The sequence below is a fragment of the Spermophilus citellus genome (genome assembly GCF_964194105.1).
Source record: "Spermophilus citellus genome assembly, chromosome: 13".
Lineage (NCBI taxonomy): Eukaryota > Metazoa > Chordata > Mammalia > Rodentia > Sciuridae > Spermophilus > Spermophilus citellus.
Window position 1 is genome coordinate 85793120 of NC_138193.1, and position 10230 is coordinate 85803349.

A 10230-nucleotide genomic window follows, 5' to 3' on the forward strand; every position below is an offset into this window, starting at 1 on the left:
AATCCTTCACTGAGGAGATGCTGTTATAGACTACCCCTAAGTGAACAATTGGACTCTGCCAGAATATGGGTAGGGACACAGAAAGGACACTCTAGTTATGATAAAGGGCCCAAAGACATGGTGAATCTGAGGGGCAAATTCAACGTTTTCCACATAACCTGACCATTAAGCACAAGAGGGAGTGTAACTGAAGAAAATAAATGGGGACTATCTATTTTTTTCTTCTCATTTAGCAAAAATTTTATTTTAGAATTAGCCAAAGTTTCTAATTTTAAGTCAGGGCTTCTCTAAAGTTTTCTTTTTTAACTTGTTTTTATTTTTATGTAATGCTGGGGTTTGAACCCAGTGCCTCATGCATGCTAAGCAAGCACTCTACCACTAAGCCACAACCCTGGCTGCATTCTCTAAAGTTTTAGGTCTTGCCCTCTCTAGCCTCTGCTGTGTAATATATATGTTACCTGACATCTGGCTCACTTATCTATTTATTTATTTATTTATTTATTTATTTTTTAATAGTTGCTCAAGACAATACAAAGATCTTGACATATCATACATTTGATTCAAATAGGGTATGAATTCTCATTTTTCCACGTGTACAGATTGCAGGATCACATTGGTTATACATCCATGTGTATACATACAGGAATCCTAGTGTCAGTTGTATCATTTATTTATTTATGCTACTTTCCTGAAGACGTGCAAGAACAATATTTATCAAATATTTCCTTGTAATGTGAAAGGTAGCCAGTAATAGCAGCTTTGTTTTAAGGGGGAGAAGCTGAGGCAAACAGTGATTGGTAGTTTAACATGGGCAAATATCCCCTGTGTCTTCCTTCATGAAAATTCCATGATTTTCTTTGTTCCTTATAGCCTTCTACTTATAGTCATACCTGAAAGGGAAATATTCATAAGCAATATAACTGACCTGGGGCAGCCACACTAGGTCATTCTCAAGGGTGAGATCTTGACTCAAGTATGGCTTTAAGAAGAATCAGATATTATGAACACCATATAAGGTTAGGGAATAAAGCCTAACGTAAGTTACTACTCAAAATATGGGTAGGTAAAATTCAAATCTCCTAAGCCCATGAGAATAACTGTTCCCTTCTCCAAATCTAATTGTGTCACAGTCATTGTTGCCTTTGGTCAATCTGGAAGGTAGCTAGTCGCACACTTTATAGGACAAAAGCACCGATGTGGATCACTGCCATATAGGATTTGGCCTTTGGCCTTAGAGATCCAAAAAGAGAACCCCATCTCCCAGAACTGATCAGAGTTTAGAGGACAGACAACTCAGCTGGTTCTTTCTCTCCGGTCTCTAGCGCCATCTACTGGGAAGCAAGTGGCCTTCATTCGAATACCTTCAGTTCAGTGTCCAACACCTAGCCAAGGTAGCAAAGAGGAGAAAAGGGGAGAAAGGAGAAGACAGAGCAGATTCTAACAAAAAAGATTAGGTGCATTATACTGAAGCCACTGATATACAGTTGAAACCACAAAACAAAAATAAAAACCTTCTAAATTATCAGAAACACAGATACAAGTAAACACAGACCATATAACAAGCTTTTAAAGCAACAACTGGAAATCATAAACTATACATAAGGAAGCATACTATACAGTAAGACAAAACTAAGAACACTTAGAACAAATGTATGTTGTGTTAATTCCACTAAATGTCCCTATTAAACAGGATCATGGATTGAATCCCCAAACAAAACCCAATAAAATGCTGTATACAAACCAAGTGAAGGCTGAAAATAAAACATGAAAGTAAACCAGGCAAATGAAAGTCAGAATAGTGTGTATGTATACATGTATGTATGTATGTATTGCAGTGCTGGGGATCAAATCCAGGGCATGGGAAAGGCTGTGGTTTTGATTCCCAGCACCACTAAAAAAAAGAAAATTGGGCTGGGGTTGTGGCTCAGTGAGGGAGCGCTTGCCTCGCATATGTGAGGCACTGAGTTCAATCATCAGCACCACATAAAAATAAATAAACAAAATAAAGGTATTGTGCCCATGTATAACTGAAAAAAATATTTTTTAAAAAATTGATAAAGTATTAGCTAACCGATTCAATACACAAAACAAGAAATGAATATAGGAAAATTACTACATATTAGATTAAAAGAACCATAAATTATTACTATGCTAAACTCTTTATGAATAAGTATCAGAGTAATATAGATGAAATAGATACTTTTCTAGGAAAATCAAATTTGCAGTTATGGCCCCTGAAAAGAAATATTAAGTAGACAAATTATGATAGCAAAAATAGAGAAAAATATAGGTGCATAGTTATCTAATAGAATAGATATAAAATAATCGGAATAACTTTAGAAACAACCTCTAAAATATATTGAATTAAAAGATCAAGGTGGAAATGGACTACCAGGTATGTGAGTGTGTGTGTGTGTGTGTGTCTGTGTACACTAAAATATCTTGTTTTGGATATCTTTTTTTTTCTTTTTCAAACATTGATGGACCTTTATTTTATTCATTTATTAATATGTGGTGCTGAGAAACAAACCCAGTGCCTCACACATGCTAGGCATGCGCTCTACCACTGACTACAACCCCAGCCCCTTGTTTTGAATATCTTGTTTGGATATCTTGTTTTCTGGAAGGGTGTATAAAAAAACAGTAACAGTAATTGCTTCTGTGGAAGTTGTGGGATACGTGGGAAATAAAGATGAGAATTCTTTCATTATATAATATTTTATGTTTGTATCTTTTATATATGTCACCATTTAAGTTGATCACACATGTAAATATTACTTATTAAAAAAATTTTGTAAAAGAAGAATCTAGGCAAGGAAATAGATGCTTTTTACGTTTCCCCAAAAATTCTATATTCCTTAATTTTTTCCTGAAGCTGATTGTGATAGAATAGATTCTTTTATATGCTTCCCAAATTCCCTTGGTTGAACAGTGGACACCACGGTGTATCACCTGAGCATCAGTGTCTCACTCAGGTGCTTGGTACCCTGAGCACTCCCAAAGCTGTGAACTGCAAGACTCCAATCATCACAAACCAGAAAGGTTGCATCTCTGAGTGGAAGTATGTCTTCTTTTGTACAAAGATTAGTGTTTCCTCACAGCAATTAGGAATCTTCAAAAACAGAATCAAAAGCTAAGTCTAATTTTACTTACATAATTAAGTAAAGAGTAAGGTACCAGCCCTTGATTTTTCTAGGCCTTCTAAGATCATGGCCTCACTTTGCATGCTAAATCTTTCTCCTAAATATAGTAGGCACCAAGTTCCTAAAGTATCCCCATCTGAACACATGAAAGGAAAAAGTATTCCTCACCCCAAAAGATTATGTCAATCACCTAACGTCTGTACTTACCTTTAGTGTATATAATACAAGTCTGGGACAATAAAATTTTTAAAAAGACTAAACTATATCATTGTTTAAGGATCAGAAATGGAGCCCCTTTCTTTTCTCCTCTTCAAGAATGGCTAGAGTACCAGGCTTAGTGATGCATGCCCATAATCTCAGTGCCTCCAGAGGCTGAGGCAGGAGAATCTTAAGTTCAAAGCCAGCCTCAACACTTACTGAACAACTTGATGAGACCCTGTCCTAAAATAAAATATAGAGAGGGCTAGTGATGTAGCTCAGTGGTTAAGTGCCCCTGGGTTCAATCCCGGTACCACCCCCACACACCAAAAAAAGAAAAAAAGAAAAAAAATGTCTGGAGTGTTTGGCTTGCTGAAGAGAAATTAGGGATTCTTTGTGCTTGATGCAATATTCTAGGACCTAACCGTGGGCTACTCCAGGGTGGGCTATGATTTTATGGGACAAGGTGGACCTCTGCTGTCATTTTGTCCTGGTTTTTTTTTCCTCTACACTATTCAGAGCCTGCCTTGGCTTCAGTTAGAACTCTGGCACATAAATATACACATATGTATACCTGGACATAAAAAAAAATGTGTTTAGTATATTGAGTATCCTACAAAGATTCTCTATGAAATAAAGAATTCTGCAGGAAGAGAGGGTGGGTAGTTGAAAGTCAGTGGTCCAATTTCATTGCATTGATGAAAGGCCCAGGCTCAGGGCTGTTTGAGATGGCTCAGTCTCGCATCTGGAGAGAACCAAAAGTTAGGAAAAGGGGCTGGGGATATAACTCAGTTGGTAGAATGCTTGTTTTGCATGCACAAGGCCCTGGGTTCCAATCCCCAGCACCACAAAAAAAAATTTTTAAGAAGTTAGGAAAAGAATGACAGGTTAAAAAGTAAAATGTATTTTCAGAAAATGTACAAACCCATACTGCTGTTTTGGCAAACGTGTATAGAGGACTTTGTGTTGAGAAATTATCTCTCCCTTGAATCTCCATTGAAATGACTCAAGATAATCCCACTTTCTCTTTCTTCCCTCAAATCCCTGATTACTTGTTTAGTTCTTTTAGTAGGATGGAAGATATGACAAACAACTTTTACATATTATCAATTCTAAGATGCCATTGTTTATAAAGTTGCCATTATTTTATGTATCATAAAGAAAGAAAATCTACATCTAGGTGGTTGATAATGATATTAGGTTGTATGAGTCTCGGTTTCCTTATCTGTTACGTGAGCAGTTTAGACCAAATGAGTGGAGAACCTACAGGTTCCAATGCTATTGAGTTGTGGAACACCATGAAGGGGTGTTCTGGGCATTGGTCATGTGACAATCACCCAAACTGGAGTCCTGTCCCAGTCCCTTCTATGCTTTGCGCTTTAAGAGTTGAGGATCCCTACATAGCAGTATCCTCCCTCAGGACTGTCCACCCACTCACATCATTGTGAAGAGGCTCCAGGATGGCCCACCTTCATAAGAAAAACTCCAGTGCTCTGACAGTTGGAGGAACCTGGCTCACACACACTGAGGCAGCGCTTGCCAGACTGCCCCAGGAATCACTCCCAGAGAAAAGCTTCCATCAAAGTACTGAATTTAAATTGGCAGATGATACAGTGGTCTACATCCCAGTTTGCCTTGGACTATCCTACTTGATCCATTTGCTCCAGGTTTATTAACATTTTCTGCTACAGTTTAGAGTGTCTATAGACTGATCAGGGAGGTGATTTGGACAAGGTAATTGCCAGTGTCCCTTTAACCAATAATGGCCCCAAATGGTTTGAAAATCACTATTGCAGGATTTTTTTTTAGTGTCTGGTCTGCCCTGCCAGGTGCTAATGCTTGGTTAGGAGACTGGAGATATTTTAGCAGTAAAGAAACATCATCTGGAGGTGTAGCTCAGGGGTACAGTGCTTGCTAGCCCTGTATTCGATTCTAGTACCACACAAAAAGGAAGGAAAAAGGAAAGAAAGAGAAAAGAGAGAAGGAAGAAAAAAGAGAATCAATGAGGTGATTGGGTGAAAGGTTAACACAGCCATCACCTTTATGTAACTTAACCTTTCACGGAAATTAACGTGTTTCCTTATTTCTTGTATATTTCATACTTGAATGACTCTGAATATTGTATCTATTGCGTTTTATAATCAATAGCATATTCTAATCAAGGAAATCAAATAATTCATTCTCCTTGGGATCTGGGCTTTTGTCTCCTTTACGAATTGAAATGAAGCCTGAGAGGGTAGAGCCAGTGGGTCTTTTGGGTGCTGTATATAAGGCTTGATCTGAGCATTAATCACCTTTGTTCTCTTTCTACCAGGAGATGTTGCTCCAGTGCAAGGAACTGCATTCGACCTAAGAAAGCCAGTGCAGCTTGGAAAACACCTGCAAGAGTTCCGCCTCGGTGGTTTTGACCATAATTTCTGTCTGAAGAGCTCCAAAGAAAAGCATTTCTGTGCAAGGTCAGGTCCTTTTCACTTCCTGCCTCTGAGGGAAGAAGAGACACCAATTCTTTGAGGAGCCTTTTGCCTGACCATATTGATAGCATTTACAACATGACAGAGGACCAGACACCACATCCCCCATCTTCTCAAAGCTCCCATGAATTTGGTGAATTCATCCTCCCTGGCCTGCCATCATCCCTGTATCCCCTACTTGAGTGGCATCTCATCTCTCCCCTTCTCTGCCTGTTCTTTAAGGCCCATTTTCTGTTAGAAGCCCTAAAGCTTCCTGATTGAAGTCCCCATTGCCTTCCTTGACCTTCCAGAGCCCTTTGCACTTGATCATCTGTGACTCGTGTCCTGCCCACCCCTGTGTATACTTGGAGGCTCCCCTTCTCTCACAGCTCTTACCACCTCAGTCTCCAGTCTGCTAAGATGCCTGTGTGCATGCTCTTTCCTTCTCACTGAATTCCCAGTTCCTTGTACCATTTCACTGGCAATAATCCATACAAGTTTGTAGAATCAATGGATTTTAAAGAAAGCAGAGAAAATGATTCAAATTCTATAATACAGACAGAAAGAACTATACAAATCTTCTCCACCTCCAAGCCCCAGCACCAAGGCCCCGTGTGTTCTATCTGTTTGAACCACCTTCTTCCTGGGTGTGTCTCTCCTCACTGCCCCCACCCAAAGAACCCCCTGCCTTCTCCCTCTTGATTCAAATCTTGCCCCCCTTTTTCCCAAACATGTTTCCCTGAGCCTCTTGTTTGACAACATGTTGTGTGGATGTCTTAACTATTTCATGCATGTATTGTGCCTTAAGACCCAAGCTTTTATCTCTAATCCATCAACAGCAAGTATAGAACCAGAAAGGAGCTCACCCCTATAGAGGCCTGGTTGTTGTTTATAAAGGACACAGTTTATCAGAAGAAACCCACAGCCCCTAACAAAACTGTTACAGAAGAGACCTAAAACCAGCCTGCTCCAGCCCCTGGGAAGGGAATAGTTTAATTCATAAAAACATCTCTTCTCTTTTATAAAAGACATGGCTGGTTGTTTCTCCAGGCCAAGCAGAGAGCCTGATTCCGTGAAAAAGAATCTCAGCCTTATGTGCTGGGGATATAGTTCAGTGGGAGAGCACTTGTCCAACATGCATGAGGTCCTAGGTTTGGCCCCTTCTGGAGCCCCTACTGCTTCTTTCCAGCCTGGTTCCTCTCTTTCCACCCTACCTCAGCTGCCTGGGGTCAATGCGTTTTGCCATTCCCCAAAGAAGCCAAGATCAGAGTGAAAAGTTGCCATGGAGGATCCTTGAAACCACCTTCTCATGCCCCACCTAGGAGGCTGTAAGAATTTCCATCATATTCTTCCTTCCTATCTCTCTGTCCTCCATGCATCTTGCCCCTCTCTGTGGCTGGGTCTGATTCCTGTCCCAAAGAGGATTCCATTTCTACCCCTCTCTGTCTGCTTTTCTGCTCTGGACTCACATGTGGCTTGTCTTTATCCCCAGGGTGTATCATGCTGGAAGCGGGAGGGTACTAGAAGTATACACCACCCAGCCTGGTGTCCAGTTTTACACGGGCAACTTCCTGAATGGCACGCTGAAGGGCAAGAATGGAGCCATCTATCCTAAGCACTCTGGCTTCTGTCTTGAGACCCAGAATTGGCCTGATGCAATCAACCAGGTAAAGCCCCAGGCTGCCTTGATAGAGTGGTATTGAGTCCAAGGTCACAGCCCTCAAATCAAGCTGTATGATTCAAAAGTCCATGTTTGTTTTCTTCTTTGTCATTCCAAACAGAAAACCCAAAGCAAAGCTGCTGATGTGGCATTTACATGCTTTTAAAAAGCTTAAACTTTTTATCTTTAAAACCTTTATTCAGTATAATGTTTTTTTATTAAAAATTTTTTTAGTAGTAGATGGACATGATCTCTTTATTTTTATGTGGTGCTGAGGATCGAACCCAGTGCCTCATGTGTGCAAGGCAAGTGCTCTGCCACTGAGCCACAACCCCAGCCCCCAGTATAATGTTTCTTTGTCAATAACCACACGTTCTGCAACCACACTTTTAAGCAGAGCCTTCTTTTCATCCTATTAGATTCTTTATATCTTTTTTTTCTATCACTTGAAGCAGTTCTCCTCAAAGTGCCAGCCTATAATAAGGAGCTCTCACCTTGCATGAGAATATAAACTTTTTTTTTTTTTTGGTATCAGGGATTGAGCTCAGGGGCGCTTAAAAACTAAGCCACATCCCATATCAGGGGTGCTTAAATACTAAGCCACATCCCAACCCTTTTTTGTAGTTTACTTAGAGATAGCATCTCACTGAGTAGTTTAGGGCCTCGCTAAGTTGCAGGGGCTGGCTTTGAACTCATGATCTCCTGTTTCAGCCTCCCATGCCACTGGGATTACAGGCATGTGCCACCCTGCCTGCCTATAAACTGTTTTAGTCAGCTTTTTTTTTGTTGTTGTGGCTGTGACTAAAAGAATCAGACCAGAACACCTGTAGAGGAGGAAAAGTTTATTTAGGGTCTCATGGTTTCAGAGGTCTCAATCCATAGACATCAGGCTCCATTCCTTGGCTCAAGGTGAGGTAGGATATCATGGTGGAAGAGTGTGGCAGATCAGGAAGCAGAGAGAAAGAGCTCCACTTGCCAAATACAAATATATACCACCCCAAAGCCATATCCCCAATTCCCACCTCCTCCAGCCACACCCTACCACTTCAGTTGCCACTCAGTTAATCCTTATCAGGGGATTAATTTACTGATTGGATTAAGACTCTCACAACCCAATCATTTCTCCTCTGAACCTTCTTGCATTGTCACACATGAGCTTTGGGGAACATGTTACATCCAAACCATAACATAAACCAACTACTTCCTCCAGCAAGAAAGTCTTGCTTTGAAAAATTGTGCTTGGTGATTTAGATTTTCATTCTGGTTCAGAATGGTTCTTTATCTCATCACAAACCAATACTACTGTTTCCACACTGGCACTGACCCACAGAGCCCTGGTCTAGAAGCACACCCTGAATGGCTAATGGCACGACCCTGGCTAGTGAGGTGTAACTCTGTTGTCTTCCCTTCACAGCCCCACTTCCCTCCTGTGCTGCTGAGTCCTGGGGAGGAGTACAACCATACCACCTGGTTCAAGTTTTCTGTGGCTTGAGGAAGTGTGAAGATACATCCTAGTCCATGCCCAGGCCTGGGCCCCCTCAGCAGCCTGTCTCCTGTCCAGAGACAAGGTGAAGATTTAGAGGATTTAAAAGTGATCACGTGCTAAATCATACAAATGGTGGCTGTCACAATAATTGGTCTGAATATTGATTTCCTTTTCCAGTGACTGGCTCTGGACCATGTCTAATGACAAGCTTTATTCTCTGTGCAGTTCAAAGGGCAAGTGAACCCAACCATCAATGTCATCATCTAAGGCCTGAACTTAGCCCAGAAGGGGTGTCCAGGGAGTCTTATACACTGTTGTAGGTTCCATCTCTCATCTTTGTTTCTGTGATGTTGCTCTCATTGCTTTTCTGTCTCCTCCTCCTCTTTTACATCAAATCACTTTACTCTTGGGTAGCACTCTACAGTTTTCCAAAGTCATATGAGCTGGTTCACCATGCCAGCAGATGGAGCCTCTGAGGCAGGTAATTGACAAGTGAGGGAGCTGAGGCACAGAGGTTGAGTGACCCACCGCAAGCTGGTAAAAAGTTTAAGTGGGACTTTAGTTTAGGTCATGCAAATTAAATTCCCCTTCTTTACCTATCCCAGTCTGCCAGAGCATTCCAGGAGTCACTGAAGGGTTAAAAAGGGATCTGGTCCCTGCTCTGTTAGGAGCCAGCCTTTCTTCTGAGGTTCCCTTTTGTAAGAAGCCATTCAAATACCCATAACGAACCCATCATTTAGACTCCCTGCCTTTGGAGTTAACATTTATACTGGAAGCAGTGTTGTGTTTATGTAGATGAGGCTGGAGATTCTTTTCCTGAATAATCAAATCATTAATGACGGGTGTGGGCTGGTGCTTTTTAAAGAAATATATTTTATACTATTGTTTACTACAATCAGTTGAAATAAAGTCATCCCCAGAAGACTCCAGTTGTTTCATTCTTCTTTGTCAGGCATGGACTTTGGGGAATGGAACAAGTATATGGTGTGTGTTCTGGATTCTATGTTCTCCAATAGGCGCCCCAGCATTTTCCCAGAGAAAGCTGGCAAACTATTGAGGTTTCCATACCTCCTCTTTCTCTGAAACCAATAATAAATCAAAGATACAATTTTTAAATTCACTTCAGCATGGATGTTCTGAATACCTACTCTGTATGCTAGGTCTTTTAAAGCATTCATGATGCCTGACATGCATGAGGCACTAGGTTCGATTCTCAGCACCACATATTAATAAATAAATACATACATAAATAAATAAAGGTCTATCAACAACTCAAAAAAATACATATATATA

The 10230-nt window shown here is 40.7% G+C and overlaps 1 protein-coding gene across 1 annotated transcript in view; it reads left to right on the plus strand.

Moving 5' to 3' along the window:
* The window catches only part of LOC308632152 (galactose mutarotase), a 46238-nt gene extending 36377 nt beyond the window's left edge, over positions 1-9861 (plus strand). Inside the window, exons 5-7 of the mRNA XM_081263954.1 lie at positions 5656-5797; positions 7284-7458; positions 8866-9861. Of these exons, the coding sequence (XP_081120080.1) occupies positions 5656-5797; positions 7284-7458; positions 8866-8943 (395 nt within the window). The 3' untranslated portion in view covers positions 8944-9861. The remainder of the gene's footprint in view (positions 1-5655; positions 5798-7283; positions 7459-8865) is intronic.
* Positions 9862-10230: the final 369 nt, after the last annotated feature.